Source organism: Cinclus cinclus, chromosome 7 (assembly GCF_963662255.1).
Source record: "Cinclus cinclus chromosome 7, bCinCin1.1, whole genome shotgun sequence".
Taxonomy (NCBI): domain Eukaryota; kingdom Metazoa; phylum Chordata; class Aves; order Passeriformes; family Cinclidae; genus Cinclus; species Cinclus cinclus.
In genome coordinates, this window is record NC_085052.1 from 5,464,649 (window position 1) to 5,485,683 (window position 21,035).

The following is a 21,035-nucleotide window of genomic DNA, read 5'->3' on the forward strand; positions in this document are numbered from 1 at the left end:
AACATGTCATACTTAGCTACATTAAATCAAATATTCCTTGTTATTCAGTAAGTTTCCCCCCACTTTTTCTCTCTTTTGCATTATAGAGTCAGTACTGTACCTTTGAGGGTGTCCCTACTTCCTTTTTAGACCTCTCTTGAAGCTCAGTGTGCTGAAGTCACTGCTCATGAAACAAACTATACCCACACCAAAAGGTCAAATGCAACGAACCTGGTGCTCAAGTGCTGAATGTTGTTTGTTTGGACTGGTCAGAATAGTTCTGAAGTGACTTACACCAAATTCTTCCTGTGCTCAAAACCATGTTTCTCCATAAGCCATGTTTACAAATGCCAAAAATATTTTGAACCAGGAGTTATGAAAGCCTGAAAGCACTTACTTATAGAGAGCTGTTTCAACATTGCAAATACTTGTATGTAGTTGAGCCAGGTCCTGTTGCTCATGAGAACAGCCTTTACCAATCTGTCAACACTGACCTAACTTATCCAAGAGAGAGCTCAGAAAATCAATGTGACGTGGACAGACCTTCAAAGTGCCACTGTGCAAATATAAATCTGGTGCAGGGCTGGAGGATGGTGAAATCTGGCAGGTACAAAGAAGTTTGCAACCATCTCCAAAGATTGTATTTTTGTACGTCATTTAATACTACAGAGACTCCCCATCTTTAGAAATCAACAGTTCTTCTGGAAAGGCAAAACCCTTCATGTTTTTCTTAATATGCTAAATTGAATTGTAATTTAAATGTCTTGGTCCATAACATATTTTTAAGGATTAAAAGACTTCAGACTATTTGTTGAACCATTTTTCACTGGCTTTACCAATGCCAGGACAACAGGGGGTTCTTCAACAAAATCAAGTATCAGTCTACCATCCTGCCCAAACTTGGGGGACTTTTTCACAGTTGGCATTATAGTACCCTGCTCTATAAATTTTGTTTATTTTCCTTAAATTGGACTTTCACTCATTGTTTCCATTAGTTCAGCTAAGGGACAGCAGTTTAGAGTACAGAGCATTTCATTTTACTTGTCTTATAATTCCTTGGCATCAGTTTAGCATGGTTAAAATGTGATTAATAAGTAAATAACAGTACTGGCACAACCAGGGGCTCCGTTCACAAATGGCCTCATAGCTCTTGCTTTGATCCCCCCGAGTGGAGGTTCTATTTTAATAGCAACATTTAGCAGAATTCATGGCCATGCCCTGATTTCTGACCTACAGAGCACAGAGAAATATTTCAAATTATCACCTCCAAGTATTTTCAAAGCAGCACAGAGTGATTACCTGAAAAATAAATGGAATCACTCAACGACTTCAGGGACTCAGCCAAACCACTGAAAAATCAGGCTTGTAACATTCCACATTTGAATTTCCCCATGCTGTCTTGAAATCAATGATAGGTGTGGGATTATCTTAAAAACCCTCAACCCTTCTTTTCCTTGAAAGCTGGAAGCCATGAGCACAAGGCCAACAACGGGCCATATTTCCACTAAGAGACTTTCCCTGGTGCATGACTGTTCCCAGAAAACCCTAAAACAAATCCCAGTCACAATCCTAGAGGCCTCTGTAGTAGTCAGCAGAAGCCAAGTCAAAATAACACTTCCTCTACCAGCTACTCCAAATGAGTTCTTTTCCTCAAGAAACGTTAACTTTGGCTAATCCCATCCCTCCCTGAAAGCCTGAGTGTATCCCCAAAGGTGAGGATTTCAGGCTGTTCACTTCACAGTATCCCTATGAAGTAGGTTTGGTAGATCTTTTCTCTCCTTGTTCCCTCCCTGCAGTTCCCTCCTTCCATTATAACAGGGCTCCCGCATAGTTTAATTTAAGGGAAACTTTCTCTCTGACTCCAGCAGAGCTGAGCAGAGCCAGCCAAGCTTTGTCCTGCCACCACCTTCCCATCACTACCAGGAGCAAAGCTGCAAGAGAGTCCTGCAGGAATAAGGAGCAAGATTTTACCACAAATGCAGCCCTACCTTTCATTCCCCATACCAAGCAAATGCTGAATTGGTTTTAAAATAAATTTCCTTAACAACCAAGTACTACTACTATATAACAGGACCTGTGAGTACTTCTATAGCATTTTACAAATCACTGCAAAAGTATTAATTAGACTTAATGACTCATATTACCTAATGAGATAATGAAAATCCCTGCAGCTCACAATATCTACTTCTATTTTCAGCAAGAGATGAAATGGATCTTGTGAAAGGATATATTCTCTTCTAATTCCCTCCCTGCATATCCCTGTAATAACACTGGAAAGTAATTCAAAGTGTGCAAGTCGTGGCATTTTTTTTCCTTCTCAGTTTGCAAAGGCTAATACAGTCTTTGCAACAAAACACAAATACAGAAGTTTAGTGACAATATTTGTTCCTTAGGAGGTTTTCTATTGAAGGATGACTGGTGGGGGCTCACTTTTTGGTAAGGAGATGTGGATTTGCTGCCTGTTCTTTATGGAGAATAGCAACATCTTTCTTGATTTCTTTCTGGGTTGCCCCTGCCAAGGTAATACTTAATGGATTAAGCCTTGTGAAATAAATTCTGTAAATAGAATGTGGACTGAGATCATTTCAACTCATTTCCCCTGCGTCCCCTTCCCGTCCTGGAAGCTGTCAAGCTCAAGCAGCCTGCAAGGAGCCTGTTCTCCCAGTGTTAGTCTTGAGTCTCACTAGATGCATAAAACAGCTTGTTTTTCACATACTTTCTGTGATGGCATTAAAAAAAATTACAAGGAAAAAAAAAAACAAAACCAAACCCTTCTCAATTCCACCCATAGCTATAAACTGGATACAGCTAATCTTGCAAGGGCACCAAACATTGCTCTGTTTGTCCACATTTGAGCACTAGAAACCTATGTTTATGATGGAATTACAGTTGAATCTGAAGGATTTTAAAGAAAGGAACTGAACCAACTGTGGGTTTGTAAACAAACAATATGGTTTTGACGTCAGCCATATCATTTCATGTGCTGGAACTGTTTCTATCATGTGGCCAGTTCTTGCCCCTGAAGAGTATCTAATTTAATTTAGATGTATTCACGATATGGGACAGCATGTCAAGTCCAAGAAACTACAGGGTAACTCTGCAGGAAGGTCTGTGCTGGAAAGATTGCATAAGCTGTGCTTTGAAGGAGCAACAGGGATCTTTTGGCTCAAGGAAGAGAGGGTAAAGTGATGCCTACTGCAGAAAAAGGAAAAAAGAAAGTGAGGGGAAGGCAAGTATCAAGGGGAAGGACTTTCTCCTTTAGAAATTAATCAGTTTGAGGTATTTTTCAGCATTAATGTAATCCAAAATCTCTGCATAACTTTTTCCAGAGCAATAAACCCTATCCACAGCTTTCAGGAGTCCTTCCAACTTTGTTTTCGGTCCTACTTGGGCTCTTCTCTCTGCTCTTTCTGTGCTGGCCCTGCAGACAACCACCATGGAGGATAACTCATCCCAGGAGATCTTCTGCTAGGCACCACTCCAGCATCCATGGGAACACTCACAACAAGCCCTAAGGTCCTGGTGACCCCAGGGGTGATGCAGAGCCCCACTCCCTCCCCTGAGTACCTGGGCTGTGAGCAAACACCCAGGTGAGGGGCTGGCACTTGGGTGACTGGAGAACAACAGCAAGATAACCCTCTGCTGCTGCTGAAAGTGGCTGAAATATGTCTTATGTTGCAGGTATCTAAGGGCACCAGTGTGGGAAAACTGCGTTCCATACAGGGCATTTGCTAAACCCACCCCAACCTGGCATCAACTGAATCTAAAGGGATGGTCTGTGTGGTAAAAAATTCTTTTTGAGCCTACATGTTTACCGGCTTGGGCCTTAAATGATATTAATTTCTCTAGACATATATTTAAGTTAACAGTATAACAACAACACAGTATGTTGTCTTATTTACTTAAATATTTTTACTAGACAGCTCCAGTAGTTCTAGTTCCCCAGGTTTTCCAAAAACCCAGTCATCCCAGAAATGGTGTAGAGTTCTGTGCTGGGTACTCAGCTCTGGCTGACACACATAATCTCCACCAGCATCTTCACAACTCAGCTACCCTGATTCCTAGACATTTCAGAAGAAATGAGGAGATGGGTCCCCTTGCAGTTATTTCATGCCATGGAATCTTGACTGCTTGTTGGAAACTTTTTCCAATTAAAAATGTAAGGGGTTGTTTTCCAATGAAAGCTAATGCTTTCTACCAAAAAAAAAAAAAAAATCTCAAAAACTTAAACTCTAGTTTTAGCCAAAAACATGAGATCAGCCTTAGGTGTAGGATTCAGACCAATACTACTAGACAATCACAGAAGTTATAACCAGCTGAGCTCGGTTATTTACAGTGGAAGGCAAGCTGCAATTCCTTCCTTTGATCTATTTGTTGGCTTCAGGATTACATTTCCTAACCACACTTTTTAATCACTGTAAACATGAGAGGTGAAGAATTTGGTGGAGAGAAATTTGGCTGCTTCTTTGTGTTTTTGATCAGACCAGGCTTTGGTGCCTTCTCTTTCCCAGTTCCAATGCCTGAGCTTTATAAGTGACACCACCAAGTGGCCTCAGGCTCTGGGATCTGCACATGGAGTGTATTTCCTTGCCTCCATCTCCATCTCCTGAGGGGATACAGCCCCAGGGGTGATGCCCTTCCAGGGAGGAGGGGCAGGGTGCCACACAGTTGCCCCACAATGGATTCTGACAAGCCATGATGTCCCTCAGTCTCTCAGGGGCAGCTTCCCTCCTGAGCAAGCCTGGAAACTCACACCTTGCTTTTGCAAGACCCCTCACCCATGAGTTTCTCTCTGCAGTGCTGGAAAAACCTCTGGAGTCAAGAAACCCAAGAATGGCTGGTGGGAATTCATGCAAGTTGTGCCAGCACTGTGCAGCAGAGCAGGGAGGTCCAAGCTGCCTTTGAACAACAGGGGTACAGCAGGAGGCTTTCTGCCACAGGATGGAGCTCAGTGCAGCCTGCAAAGCATTTCTAGGAAGCTCCACAAATACTCGAAGTATCTGAATGCCATTGCAGAGCATGCACCTCCAATTGTGCCTCCAGGCTGAAAAAAAATAATGTAGGTGAGGGTCTTGATCATGTCTGAAAAAGTACAATGCCCAAGAGAGCATGTGAACTCTGTGACTTCAATTTTGTCCCACTTACTCTGTTCACCAGCTCTACAAAGTGTTTCTCACACAGAAGTGTATTTTTAACAACACTGAAAAGAATGTGCCAGAATTGGAAGCCCAAGCTACTTTTACTCCAGGTACATGGGATGCAAACACCATGTAAGAGGTTAAATGTCAAAGGAAGATTTTTTTTTTTTAACCGAGAATGGCCAAATTAGTATTAATGAGGCTGATCTTTCTGACTGCGAAATCTCACTGAATAAAAATATTTGACAAGAGAAATCCTCAGTGTTCTCTTCCACCTGAGCATCATGCGCAACCAGAAACTGCTTTACCAAAGGAGTTAAAACGTTTTCTGCAATAATGCAGCAAATGACTGTATGCAACAAACAGACACATTCTGTAGCAGTTTCCCCACAAGGTTCAATCTATGGGGTAAAAAAGTCTTGATTTATTATATAGCATTTGGACAGTTGCAAATGAAAATTTGCCAAAGATCAGAATAATCAACTCTTTCACCCAGGCAGTTTTTTATGCAAGAAAAAAGCACAGAATGGGTCTGAGCAAAATAAATAAAAATTCCACACTTTTAACCAACAGAACCTTCTGCGTCATTCAGAAATATTTACAGACACCCAGAATCTTTTATCATCAAAAAGATGTTCTGGGCTTTCAAATTACAACTTTTTCTTACATTTTTGTTTACTGATGGCCTTTAAACTGGTGGATATCTCTAACTTGTGGCATCTCTTTGTGTCGAGTCAAATGCAGGAACTTTTAAAGCTGTTCCTTGCTTTTTTTAATCTTCCCTTGAAACATCTCTCTTTTGCTAAGCTGTCATCTGTGAGTTTTAAAGATAGCAGAACCCCATCTACAGCAGCATCCACCACATGAGTCATGGTAACTACGCCTCAAACATCAGTTTTTTATTGATTGACTGGGCCTCTGGTGCCAATATGGAAATCTTCCAACCTGGAAAAGGCCGGCTGTTTTAATACAATTAAATACAGCCAGGAAGAGGGCTGCAAATGGAAACATGCACTAGCCATTCATGGTATACAAGCCTCTCTCAGAGCCCAGTAAAGTGCAGCATCCCTGCTTCCCTTGCTTATTTAATTAGCACACAATGAAGGCCACTGAATTTCCCTGCAAAAGGTGTTGCGTACTTTGGACAAAAAAGAAAGGAGAAAAGAAGTTGCTTTTAAGTCCAGTCCAAAAAAATAGCTCCTTGGCTAAATGGTACTTTTAATAAAGATGTTTCCAGTGTTTGTTTATTTATCAAAAAGCAGTGTTTCTCTCGGGTGTTTTGATTTTTATTTCTGTGCACAAGAAGGAGGGGAAAAAAAGGGCTTTACTAAGCAAGTCTTTCAGTGAGACACCAGATGATGGATAGTCAAACACAGAGTCTCCTGTAAACACAGAGGTAACCAAAAGGTATGAACTGACTCATAATTGTGTCAACACAGGTCGCAGACCCTTGGTTTATTTCAGCCTTCCTGTTTTTCACAGATTTCTTTTCACACTACACTATTTTTTTAAAGACACAGACTCTTTTCAGTACATCTTAGCGGGGTGCAAAAGCACACACGTTTTTACACCAAAATGTGGGCATCTACACACACATGTAAGGCTGTACTGCCACAATTTCAACAGCAGCATTTTCCATCTATTGCTTATGGCTGCATTAAACTAAGCTGTGCAGTCCACGACTGCTCTAAATCAAAAAGTCCATCCCATTCCTGCCTCAGCCTTTTCCCAGAGGCTCTTGGGAAGCTTCCAGAAAAGAGGAATACAACAAAACCTCAACAGCCTAGTGCTCCAGTTCATCCAACCCTCTAAGACTCATGATTTTTTTTTTAACCTAAGTGGCAAGACTCTGACAAAAATGCTGGGAGGAGGACAGGCAGCAAAGAGGAATGTGATGAGCAGAACCTGCTTGTATTTGTGCTGATCTGTAAACAAATTGAATTAGTCTGCATCCTTTTCCTTGTATAAAGTTTAGAACCATGGTTTGGGTTGAAAGGTTGGAAAGATCATCTAGTTCTAATCCCCCTCAAAGACATTCCACTAAAAGCCTTATCCAACCTGGCCTTGGAGGAGAAAAGCCTTTCTGGGCTCTCTATTTCATTATTAGCACTGACTAGAAGGTTAAGAAGTTGTTTGGGTAGGGGCTGATGTGCAAACACCCCAAGACATTGAATCCCCTGCCAGTCCCAGAGCAGCTGGAGGGCCAGCAAAGATGTTTCAGTGCATTCCCTGTACCTGTGGGGACACTAGTCTGAAATCCTGAGATCCTTTTAAAGAACTTGCAGAAAATAACAACCGAAGAAGGGTTCTAGCCAGGGAAATTGTTCTTCCTCAGCAGAGGCAGGAAAATAAGTCATTTAAGGCCAGACTGCAGTGACCAGTGCTTGTTTCTGGGTGTCCAGGAAACACTGAGCCCAGTGGAAGGGATCTGCAGTTGATCCATCCTGAGCACACACATGGAAATAACTTAATGCTACAGACCCATCCACCCAAGATGTGTCCTGCATGAGGAGTCTGGACAACTGTTTGTCTGGGATGTTTCAACTTCAGAGATTTACTGAAAATGGTAGAGCCAGCAAGGACAGAGAACATTATTCAGGCTGAGCAGTGCCTTATTCCTTGTGTAATCACATCCAGCTCAACTCAACAAAAATCAGAGTTACAGAACCAAGATTTGGACCTTATTTCCCACTGTGGAAAAGGCAGTTGCTAAAATTCCAGGCTATCAGGTATTTACTGCAGTGACTGAAACCAAATCCACCCAGACATCCCACAATGGCTCTTGTCTGGTTACATCACCAAATCATTCACCAAAAAAATGCAAAACAAATTACATTAGGGTGAAGCTGACACACATACACACAAAATCCAGAAACTTCAATTCAAAACCAGAAATAATTGGGCAGACTTAATTTTTTAAGACTACTCATTTTAGGATAGTACATCTTGGTAAAGAGAGAACATTTTATCTGGAGTCATTTTCCCCTTTGGAAACCAAGACTGACAGAACAGTGGGGAGAATCCCCTTTACAAATTACAATATATAAGTCAGATTTGCTTCTAGTAGGTTCTGTACCTTTAGAAATTGGTTGGGCTTTATATGTTTGTCAACTGAGGAAAACTTACACTCTATTCTACTGCCTCCCCTCTTCTCTTTACCTTTTTTTAGCTCTACAACAGAAGGTGAAGCAAGAAAACTTTACTGAAGGAGACCATGAAACGAGTTTTCCAAACATTCCACATATTTTCTCTGCACAAACACGCTGTGGATTTTTAATGCAAATAGTGGCAGGGCACTGTCACTCAGACCCCAGGAGCTCACCCAAGTTAGACAAATTATGCTGCCCGTTATCTCAGTTGTTACAGATTCTTGCCTTTCATTCATTCCTTGCCAGTGGCTGGATTTTATGTGTAAGGAAGAAAAGGAGCCTCAAATGCTGAAGTTAACATCTTGTGTAAGACCAGCAATCCTGGGTTTTCCAGGGGAGAATGCAGAAGGAGATACCTACTATCCTTGTCTGCCAAGGCAGCAGTCAAAAGAATTCTGAAATTTGGCATGTATGAGCAGGAGAAATGCAGTGCTCTGAAAATGACCACTGCAAGCTCCTTGCCAAATCTGCAGCATTTGGCCCACATGAATAAAATAAATTAATTTAATTTTTTTTTTATATGTCCTGTAAAAATCCTCCATAAAGCTGTATTGTGGCTGTGAATAGGGGATGGTGCTGCTGAGCAAACCTGCCTGGCAGCAGCAGTGGCTGCTGCTTCAAACATCATATCCACACTATAATTAATACTAACCTTCAACTACAGCCAGCAGGTCTCATTTCCTCCCAGATAAGGAGATAATTATTAGAAGGGAATGCAGGATGTGATGAGGGGATTCCTTTCTGAAAGCGTTTTTACAGCCACACTAGTAGGGACAGTGTGAAAGCCTCTGTCTCACATGCCAGGTATTGTCCAGCTGTAAAATCCCTTTGGGTCCTGGAAACTGTGTATGGAAAACCAAGGGTCTGGATGCTGTCAGCCCCATGCCCTGTCCTGCAAGTGCATCATTCCAATCTCTCCTGCCTGGTCTATAACATCTTTTAGGAACAGAAAACGCTGAGTTTGCATGGCAGCACCATGGGAGGGAAACGTGCACTGCATGCCCACCTGTAAACTGATTTCCTGTAATGATGAGTACCTTTAATGCCTTTCTAATGAGCCAGTTCTGACGGAATGTTTTATTTAAGCAGCACTTCTAAAGAAGGGAAAAGCTCTTACCTATTGTTCTTCGGAGATCTTCACACTGGCTAATGTGAGGGAATTTCAGGATTTCCTTCCACTTTTTGCTTTTGCCTTTGCGTTTCCCTCCACCCCCTGCAGAGAGAGAAATATCAGGATTAGATTGCTTTGGGGGAATAGTTCCACCTAGAGTTTATCTGCCCAGTCACAGTTCTTATGGGTACCATTAATAATTAAAGCTGAGACATTGTGGGTTGATGTACAAGCAGATCCCTGGAAGTGTTCAAGGAAAGGTTGAATGGGGGCTCTGAGCAATCTGGTCTAGCAAAAGATATCCCTGCCCATGGCAGGAGGGTGCAACTAGATGACCTTTAAGGTCCCTTCTAAGCCAAATCATTCTATGATTTCATGATACAGATCAAACCTCAATTTGTTTGAACTTAAAATAGACCAAGGAGGTGGCACCTGGCAGAAGGTCAGCTCACTAAAAGTTGGGAGTCCAGGTTTGTTGCCCACCAGGTCCAGTTGAGATGACAGTGCTACCTCCAGCATCTCCCCTTCCCTAACCAAGAGCCACTTCACACAGTCAAACAATCCTGGAAAATTACAGTTCACACCTTTACAACACAGATATTCCCCTTCTGGTTTTGGCACAAGCCCTGATTCTATCCCAAAAAAGCACTGAAAACTGAAGATCAAAATTCAATTCCTGCCATCCCCTCCCACCCTCACATTACACATCCTGCCAATGTGACACCACTGCTGCTGTTACACACTCTGGTCACTGCTGCTTCCAGAGGAGAACTGTAGGAGAAAATTAATAGCTTCATCAGGAAAAAATCACTTATTGGTTCTTCTTTCTGTTCTGCTTGGAGAGGCTGTGCAGCCAATGGAGGAGAAGTATCTCTCTGGACATGAAAGCCCAGATGCAGATTGGGATTCTCCAAGTCACTGTATTTACTGCATTTCAGTCTCTGCACAAAATCTGATTTGCCTGAGTCTATTTTACATGCACTGGCATGCTGAATGACTAATTCAGAGCTGAGTTAATTCTATAGAGGGGTTGGTAGAGTCACAATTGCAGATTGAGAGTGTGTTGGGTCCTGCATGACATTGCAGGCTAAATTAGGAGAGCACTGACTCAAAAGACAGCAGACCACCAGAGAGAAAACAGGAGACTCGGAAAAAAATTACAAGTATTGCTCTCTGTGGGGCATTTCTGATCACACAATATCACCTTTGGCACAGGAGAGCTTCTTTTGCATCTCACATTTTATTCCTTTGCTTTGATGGCAAATGGTTCTGCCATCATAGACTCTGCCTTGAATTATTTCAAACTCCTTATTGACAAGAACTGATTGTGTTTCTAAGTATGAAATGTAGAGCTCAGGTATCTGCACTGGTCATACAGGAACCAGTTTGTCTGGGCTTTCAGGAGCACAGCACTGCTATCCTTTCCAGGAATTAGACTGCAGCAAGCACAGAGAGCTGTGACTGTCTCCTCACCACACAGTGTTAGCAACATAGACATAGCCCTTGGGTCTGTAATGTATTGAATGTCATGAATTCTGCCTCAACCCCTTCCTTCAGTGCATCCCAACCACTGCTGCTGAAGTCATTTCCTTCCCCATCCCTCTGCCCACAGCATCAGAGAGCTTGTCCTGCTCTCTTGGTCTTGCATGCTGAGGGCTTTAGGTGAACTACAAAGGGCTGCTAAGCATTTTGTGGGCTGGGGTGAGCACTGTGATCCTCTGTTACCAACTTCTGGAGCACATCTGTTCACACATGGCTCTGCTCTGGCTGCCAGTGGTTACAGGGGTTGGATTTAGCAACCCTGAGGGTCTTGACTGGTTTTCATGTCCCCAGAAGCCCACTGCTGCAATCCTGCACAGCCAGGCTGCCACCTCCACTTGCTCCTCTTTTCCTTCTCTTCCAGGGGCGTTTTCCTTTGTGCTCCTGCTCTTGTGCCTCATCAAACTGTACTTACCTTTTCTCCCTGCACCCTCCCTTCACATATTCCTCTGGGAAAAAGATCCTTCCACCAAGAATTCCTTCTTCCTTCTCTCTTCCAATCGTTCTCTATGGCTGCATTTCCTTCTCTGAACCATTCTTCCCTGAACTTTTCCTCTCTTTGTGTTTTTCCTCACACTCATTTATCTTAGAATCACATAATCCTACAATATACCGAGTTGGAAAGGACCTATCAAGAACATCAAGTCCAACTCCTGGCCCTGCACAGGACACCCCAAGAAACACGCCTGTGCCTGAGATTGCTGTCCAAATGTTTTTTGAACTCAGACGGGTTTGGTGCTGTGAGCCCTTCCCTGGGGAAGCCTGTTCCAGTGCTCAGCCACCCTCTGGGAGGAAAACCTTTTCCTGATACCCTCATTTCTGGCTGCTGCCACTGCAGCACCTCTGCCCTTACCAAGAGTCAGACAGAGATGGTGCTTGGGGCAAGCAGGAGCTCTCTGCTCAAGGGATGTGCAGCTGCCTGGGCAGCAATGCCTGCTCCAGCAGTATTTCCAAACAATTCTGGACACAGGAGGCAGTGGGGGTCAGCCAGGTGAAACCATCCTGCTCAACACTGGTACGTTTTCACCCACTGAAGCACTAGAGATTCCAGAGCACACCTGCTTCTCCAGCCACCTTTACAGAAGTCCTCCCAAAAAGGCTGCATTCTTTAGCAGCATCAAGCAACACAGAATATTACAAAACAGCCCTTTGCTCTAAATGACAGCTCTGAGATTTGCGCAGAGGTGATATGTTTCTTCTAAGCTGGGCCAGAACATTTTTAAAATCCATTCAGTGTAAAATACATATTGATGTATTTACATTGTATGATGTATTTCTGACATTAAGTTTCCATCAAAACTAGAGAAGGGCTCTGCGGTCCCCCGTTAAAACCGTGATCGATACAGCCAGCGTGTTCTCTTCTCTTTTGTGGCTACCCTCCAAAAATAAGCAGCCTTGCCTGATGAATCATTTGCTCTTAGCTGAGCGTGAAGTAGCGTTACTGCTTTGCTTGTGACGTCTTTATGTTAAAGATTCTGATCAAGTGCTTTAATCGACCTGACCTTTCCGCTCTCAGCTTTTCTTGTGGAGCCAGCAGTGTTTGCTGGCTCCAAACGTTAATTCTGGGGGGGGTTGAAGGACATTATGCAGTGAGACAGCTGAGACACAGTAAATTGTCTAGCAGAGCTAAAAGCTAAAAGGGGAGGTTTCTCTGAATAGGTCATGGTGCAGGTTGCAGAGGGAAGCTTCTCACACGTTGCTTTGATTGCTGCCTTTGCACTGTCTGCTCCATACAGGAGGATTTGCATTCTTCAAGGCAGCTTCTCAGAGCAGGACTTGACAGACGTGCCATGTTTTAGATGTAAATGTTTTCAATATAAGTTCCATCACGTGGTGTTGGAGGGTCAGACTGCTTTAAAATTTTGCTTTGCTGCTGACGACAAAAGGTGAGCTGCCTGCAAAAAAGCAGGAAAGCTCAGCCCCGCTTCCTTGCCTGCACTCAACCACTCAGCATTTGCAAACTGAGGGCTGAAGCTAATTGTCTGACATGTCAACCAGTCCTGCAGAAAACAAAAGCATTTGCTCTACATCTTACCTACTGAAAAATACATGGCATTTTTCACATCATCTTGTGATGCTGCATGGCAAGTCTAGCTCTGATCTCTGCCTGCGAGGAGAGAGACGTAACCAGAGGCACACGTGTAAAACATCTGCCAGCAGGAGCTACCCTTAGCCTAAAGTGCCTACCATTTCTTCCCCTCCATTATTCACTATATACTTACTCGCCTAACATCAAGAAGAGACAGGAAAAACACCAGTACATTATTAAGCCAGTGAGATATTAAGTGGCTTGTCCAAAATTAAATGAGAAATCAGAGGCAGAGGATGGAGGTGCAGATGAAGCTGAAGAAGCAAAGGCTTTGAGCCTGTTAATTCTGCTAAAGACAGCATCAAGCCATGCTCCTGCTCAGTTGATTGAAGATTATTCACAATACCAAGTAAAACACATTGTTGGATGAATTTATTCCAGCATCATGCCCATAGCATATTTCATTTGTGCCTCACGCCACCATTCAAGGTGGATTTTAAGGATGGATAATCTGGCTTCCTACTGCTGCTCTGCTCTTGCCCAAGTTGATAAGACAGCAGCACATCACGTGCTGCCAGGCCTGGCTAATCCAAAACAGCCAAATATTTCATCCAACTGTATTAACTGCAATCTAGTTAATCCACAGATCACTGCAGGATAACTACAGCTTCTATCTTCCACTTCACAACAGTACCTGGGTTGTCACCCAAAGCCTTCCCAACAACAGTAGAGAGCTCTATAACCTCAGAATGCAAGACCCTGATTGCACAGTGAAAGCAGTGAAACAAACTCCAAAAACATTGAATGTCTAAAAAGCCATGGTCAGTGTACTGTTTCCACTCACAAGATGTTTACAATTCTTCTCTTCTTCCTCTGCCACCTTTTCTCTGCTCTGTGCCATGGAGGTGTTTGAAGCCATGTGTTGTATATGGAATTGCCATATTAGATTAAGGTCTAGCCAGTACAGGCTAGACTGCAGGCAGCTTCAGAGGAAGATCTTGGAAAGCTGTTTCTGAAGTATTTGAAAAACATTAATTTTGTTCCATATTCTGTTGGTTAGATATGGCTAACAAAACAGGAAGGTGTATGGCTTCCAAGCAATTCCTTCTCCTTTTTTACCATCTGTGCTACTTAGAATAAGGCTGTTCTTATGATCCTGGTAAACGCCCTGCACTGTTGAATGCCCTCATGTCTCATGTGGGTGTGAATACCAGAGATTAACTGTGTATTTGTGAAGGAAAAGAATACTAATTTTAATCTTGTTTTCCTAGAGCCCCTCATCTTAATGAGACAGCATGAATAAAACTTACCAGCACATCATTTTCCCCTAGGAATTTTTCATGTCTAATGCATCCAGCCGCTAAGGCAAACAGTTTTACCCTTATTAGACCTGTTTCATGTGGAAGTTCTTCCAGGTTCACTATTCTTCTTTCATATTAGTTCCACCTACACTCAGCTGTACTAGCAAATAAAACTGGCTTGTTTTTAAAGAATGAAAGACTGCCTGCCCTCTGCCCTTCATCCTGCCTCTCTCCTGTGGGAAAGAAGAAAAAAAAACCCCAGGAACCTTGTTTTATTCTGAAAATATCTTAGATGATACTCCTGATTAACTTGTGCTTAAAACAAGCATTTACAAGTCTGTTAGGAACCTCTTTATGAATCCCCTCCCATCAGCCCAAGGAAAACACCAAGAGTATGAGGGCTGGACATCCAAAAGCAGGTGGGTGTCCACCACGCACTGGGGTGCAGTGCCTCTGCAAACCAGTCTCTAGAGGCTCTCTTTTATCAGATACAAAAAAAAGTCCACTGCAAGCCCTCCGAGGAGAATCATGTTGCACAGCTCCTCGTATCGACGCTAATCTGCCTTTATCTCCCGCAGCCGTTTTTGAGGAGCGCGGCTCCCAAGAGCCACAGACCATGATAAGGGTTTTGTGCCCACCTCCCCTGCTGCCACTGCACATCTGCTCAAAATGCTGCTACAAATGCCTAAGCCTGACAACAACTGTGTAAAACACCTCACTGCTTTTTTTTGGGAATGAAGAGCAGAAGTGTGTCATGTTTAAGCCACCACATTGATGGGAATTTCACAAGCAAAAGCACAAGCAGAGTCAGGCTGGCTTTGCAGTCTGGTTACCAGAGGACCAGAGGGCAAAATATTTTGTACACAACTGGCAGCTAAATTACTATTAACCTTGACTTACAGAAGTCAGTGTTGATAAACAATGCAGGAATATCTACCTATGATATAAAGAAGAGGTCACGTAATACTGCAAATACTGATAAGTGGCTGAAACATGACTTCAACAACACATTTTTTAATGTTAATAATAATGTTAATAATATGCTTTAGTAACACTCACTGCCCTGAAGGGACAGAGAAAGCTAAGGGATTAGTCTTTGAAGACTGATCCTCAGGGCTTAACTATCATATGTCAAGGCCATTTTGTTACTACCCTAGGAATATAAAGGAGTCTTTACACAAGCTACCTTCATGCCTGGTCAGAGCACATTGAAAGGACTCAAATCTAAAAATCAGGCCTTTAATTTCTTCTATTAGTCTTAAGTAGGCATCCCAGTTTGTGGCATTCTCCGCACAACTCTGCCTACATCTGCCACTGGATATTTTAAATGCATCTTTGAGACTATTTGAACCGGTTTTCTTTGGTTTTTGTGGGTCAGTTCACATATATTGGGTTTACATTTCACTGCTATGCTAACAGAGAGTTGCTTGGTCACAAATTTCCCTGAATGAAGGTTAATTTCCCGCAACATAAACACCTATAGCTTGTCTGTTATGGTCTCTCTCTCTTTTATGCCTTGTATTTAACTGCATTGTGTTTATCTGCAGCTGATACATGAACAAAAAGAGATTGTTGGCTTTTATGCCACAAACAAAAATAATCCAAAAGATATAAAGTCTGTGGAAGATTTACAATCCATTAAAAAACAAGCAAACAGTAAATCTTACAAAAATAAAGCCAGCTATAGTCTAATACAGAAAAATTAAGAAGAACCCAAAATTTCAATTTCCTATTCTTGACCTCAAAGTAAAACAAAGCTGCTGGCACAAAGCCAGGCATTTTTGTTGGGCTTAGAATGCACTACCATGTACTGGCTGATTCAAAGTATCTGGGGGGCTTTCTGGGGACTATTGAGAGGTTTTCTCCATCAATAGTGTGGATAACAGAAAATAAATTTAACACCTCCATATCAATGATTGCTATGGAAAACCATTCTTTAGAACAGAGCTTTTGAGATTCAAGGTAAACACCCTGTTGAAAATATTAAATCCCCTTCCCTCCAAACTGAGCTGAGACCGTATTTCAAAGTTCGACAAAATTCTGATGTAAAGACATTAAACCATTTCTCTATGATAACATTTGAGTCATCTCAGTTCTCTAACGTCAAAACATTATCATAGAACATATCAAATAGAGTACTAAGATATCACTGGAACAAAATGGTTATGTTAAATTGACATTCTTTACTTTGTTAAATAGATGTTTCTATATTGTCAATAAGAAGGTAGAAAAAGCAAATCATCTTTTCTTTTAAGCAGACACTTTCCTGCAAACCCTTTAATTTTTGACAAAACTTCCTTCTCCGAAAGGAAGATTCTTTTGTCAGAAATGTTCTCAACTGTCACATGCTTTGAAGTACACAAGAATTAAACAAGGAACGTGGTCTCCCCATAGCTGAATGTTTGAGTGACTCTAAATTCCCACATTTCTTACCAATTCCCTTGAGTTAATTTGCACAGCTGTGAGTTACACTGACTGTAAGAAACCTGCGTCCCATTCTTCCAAAGGAAGAATGCAAATCCCTGCTCCAGAAATCCTGCTTGAATAGGGCTTGATAACATCTTTCCAGGAAGGAACTCCTCTTTAAGCAATGGCTTTTAAACTTATGACCTGTTCTATATATTTATTACCCTGTTTAGCAGCACGCATGCAAGCTACCAACAGATGCCTCCAAACCCAAACCTGCAAATGCAGCTTGGGGTGGTCCTGTGCATGTTTAGGATGATGATCTTTGTGGGTTCCTAGTAATTCAGGATATTCTATGAGTCTGTGAACTCATCACCCACATACAGTCCATGTATAGCCCATGCAGACTGCCCAGGATAAAGCTGTGCTCCTCAAACAGCCCAAATGTTCTCAGGGATGGCCCCTAAACCCAAAACAACTTACAGGGACTCCTGGATCCTAGTTATACACTGAGATAAGTGACTAGAAACCTAAGAAGCTCTGCTGATTTGATGATCCATATTGTGCAGTTCTGATGTTTAGCAACACAACAGCACAATGTGCAACACGAGGCAAGGCAGGAGGACTTCAAGGAAACCTGGCCCTGGTATAGGCAAATACATGGGGCTCAGATCTCCTGAAAAATATCATACCTGTTCCAGAGGGAGAACACGCAAAAAACCCAGCCCTGAGCAGGAAACTATGTGGGCTCTGTCTGTCCCTCTCAAAGAGCTGTGTGGGCTTTTATTCCTGCAAATAGTTCTGCAGTATCTAAAAAAAAAATAACTTAGCCTCTGTGCTCCTGACATTTGAGTCTTACAAGGAGTATTTCTGAACTGTGGGCAGGAGATCCAGCTGGAGGGGAGGTGAGAATTCAAGTGTTCATATCAGCAGTCTGTAGCCAGGCTCTAAGAATTATGTTCTATTCTGCTTCTTTTACCCTCACCTAAATAAATTTACCAACAACACTAAAGAAAAGAATTTTTGTAAACATAATGAAAAATTAATGGCTTGAGACAGGCTGTTTTATTAGGCCTGGCTGATTTATTAGTTCCACCAGATTGGCAGAACCGGTAAAGCTTTGAGATGTCCTGACAAGAACCCAGAAATCCACAAGTTAAAAATGGTGAAAATTAGGCTGGGAACTTCCTTAGTATATGTACATGGGCTATACTGCCAAGATTGTTTTAAGGGAATTTCCCTTCTGTGACACCTTTTGCTTCCAGAGTCAGCCAGGAAGAAGAGCACAGCATCATAACATGTCTCAGACTGGGCCATCCCTCTATTTGGGATCAGGATCAGACACATCATTCTTCATCACAAAAGCAGATAATTACCATCTTCCTTGCCTTCTATGGTAAAATAACACACCAATTTCTCACACGGATGCATGTATGAGGAGCCTTCAAACATGCCATAGGGGCAATGTGGAGAGGGGGTGAAGCCCCCTGAAATGCCTGGCTACAACAAGCATTTGCCAGTTGCAGTGACTGACTGGCAGAGGGGAAAAGGTGTCGGCACAAGCTTTGATTTGGAGGAAGGAGTTTCTGTGTGAATACCAAGGAAAAGCTGGAAGACGGTGCACAGGACTGAGGCAAAAAGGACATGGCCTGCTTTAGGGGAGACTTCCCCCTTTCTTAGCTACAAAGCCTGGCTTTGGCCCCATCATCTTGTCCAGCAACAAGGTGCCAACAGTTGCTTTCTGTGGATTGTGCTGGCACAACCTGCTAGATCACCCTGAAACCACAGAAAACATCCTCTTTAAAAATCATCGACAGCCCAAAATGTGATGGTAACAGTATTGTATGCGTCAGCTTTTGGGATCATTATTGTAAAAGGTTACAGAAGGGATTTGGGTTAATGGAGGTAATCTGTGATTATCTGATGCAACAGATTGCTCTGCCAGTGACTCATTCCTTCTGCCACAATATACTGTGGGCTGCAGCTGCAAATAGCCAGCAGGATGGAGCTGGCTCCCAAGCTGAGACTGTCCCTGTTGTTTGGAGAAATCCCTAAAAGAGAGGGTGCCAAGCCATTGCAGGTGTGTGACAGCCTGGCACAGCTTTCCTGAGGGCAGTGGGCTGTAGAAGTGTACTACAGTCACTCATTCATGGGGGTTACTATAGCTACCAGTAGAAGGACTCAACACAATAAGCAGAAGTAAAAAAAAATAAAATTAGGAGGTAGAAGACAAAAAACGAGGAAACTTGCAGAGCAAAGGCAGAGGGTTCCTCTGATTAGCTAATGAAGTGCTTCAAAAGCAGTGACTGAAAAATGAGGTTTGAAGGTTGCATGGTGTAAGCGTCAGATGATGCAAGCAGCTGGCCCAGCTCGGCTGCCTCTCCCACCCACCCACTCACCCACCCGGCCGTCTTAGTAAACACAAAACAGCTCTGTGCCAGGGATGGATTAACTATTTCCTCATGGCTCACACAGTCCTGCACTTCCACTGGCTCTCGCTGCAGCCCTGGGCCCTGAACTAAAACAAGGTATTGATCTGGGCCATCAGCCCCTGGAGAGCAGTGTGGCAGCACAGATCCCAGCACCAGGACTCCAGGAGAGAGCACGAGCTAAGTACTGTCATAGCCTGGAAGATGAAGCAAGAAGAATAAACGGCACCATACAGCAATCCCACACCTCCCAGTGGAAAGCCCCTGCCTCTGGTCTGGATTCCTAAGGTAGCCCAGAGCACCAAAAGCAGCTGCAGCCAGGGATGGACACTTCTAATATGTACATAAATCTAAATAAATGTATGATTCCCATTCACATGCTTTCCTGACATCCAGCTGTTCCCTTTGCCTGCTGTTATCGTCACTCAGAGATTAATGTCACTGCCTGGGATAGCTTATTAGCAATTTTTATTACAAAACATATACATTTGGCTGGTGGTGGGCAAGAGCTAAGCCTTTGAGCAAATAAAATACTAGGACAGCTCGCAGGGAATGACAGAGAACAGATATCTGTGGGGTCTTTACCCTGGCTCTGAAAGCCAATAATGGCACGAGGTCAGAGATCAGCAGCTTAATTGTCCAGTGAATTAATGGTGGCGAACGTCTGTTTCCCCTCTTGTTAAAACTGACACCAGATATTTCAGAGAAAGCAGAAGGACACTTGGCTACAAAGGAATGTTTTGATGGCTGAGGCTGAGATTGTTGCCAGCTCCAGCCTATCAGAACAGTGCAGGTCAAACGAAGTCACCGTAGGAAACTGCTGCTGACTCCTGCACAAACCAGAACCTTCTGGGCCCAGTCAAGCAGACACAGATTATTCTGCTCACTTTGGAAAGAGAGATTGTTTGCTTGTATTTAATTAAAAAAAAAAAGTCAGATCTAGAGCTCTGAGTATATAAGCATTAAAAAAACCTAAAATTGGAGGAGTGTGAATTGCACCACAAAAATCAGCCTGCACATGTTTCCTTTCATTGTGAAGAAAAATAGAGAGCAACAAGAAAAAAAAAATTACCAGAATATATTGCAAAATGCAAAAAAATTCTGTATATTCTCCCCTCCAGAAACTATCCCTCTTTCATTGTCCTGCACAACCCTGGTTCAACAATGCATCTTTTAGTGGAATTGTCATCATGGGAGGAGTAAGGAAACTGGGAAATACATGGGGACCACTTTCACCCACTTAGTGACATTTTCTGAAGCTGACTAATACTTGTCTATTGAAGCAACTTCCACAGGGAAGAATGAAGTCCACTTATTTATTTTCTTCCTGTTGCTCAATCTCATTGCAATTCAGATTTTCATGTGTAGTTGTAGGAACAAGGATGAAAGCTTCCCTTTGTTATTAGGTGGTTAAGTTAGTTTTGAGCTGTTGTGAAAGAGAATGTAGGGCACATCTTTCCCCTTCATCTGAATATACGTGAACCCCTCTGGTGTTTAATTTAAGCTTCATAAACAAGGAACAAGCACTTTCTGAATATTAAAGAACACATTGTCAAACTGCCCGTCAGTTTTTGAGAACCCTAACGTGACTTCTTACGTGGTAAGTAATCCCCCTCATTATGGAACATGCTGATACCTTTAATTACCAGTGGTGATATACAGCACGGTTAACAAGGATCTGTACACTGAATTAGGTGACTGAAATCCAAGTATTCTTTCAGCAGTGTTTTCTGCAGGGGTCATGATGACCGCAGAGCAGCCACACTGGTTTTCAAGTCAATCTATGTGCTCAGTCTCTAGTTGAGCTAATTATAATGGTGCCTTTAGCATCACTGTCTTTAAGTGTCTGCCAGCATGTCCCTAACAAACCACCAGGTCCATGTTTTTCTAGCCCAGACAGAAGAGTCTGATTAACAGGTCAGAGTTAATTCATCTGCAATGCCAGGCTTCCACT

General features: G+C 42.7%; 1 protein-coding gene across 1 annotated transcript in view; it reads right to left on the bottom strand.

Moving 5' to 3' along the window:
* The window catches only part of GRK5 (G protein-coupled receptor kinase 5), a 146,822-nt gene that overhangs the window by 75,544 nt on the left and 50,243 nt on the right, over nucleotides 1–21,035 (bottom strand). Inside the window, exon 2 of the mRNA XM_062496049.1 lies at nucleotides 9,384–9,470. Coding sequence (XP_062352033.1) covers nucleotides 9,384–9,470 — 87 coding nt within the window. The remainder of the gene's footprint in view (nucleotides 1–9,383; nucleotides 9,471–21,035) is intronic.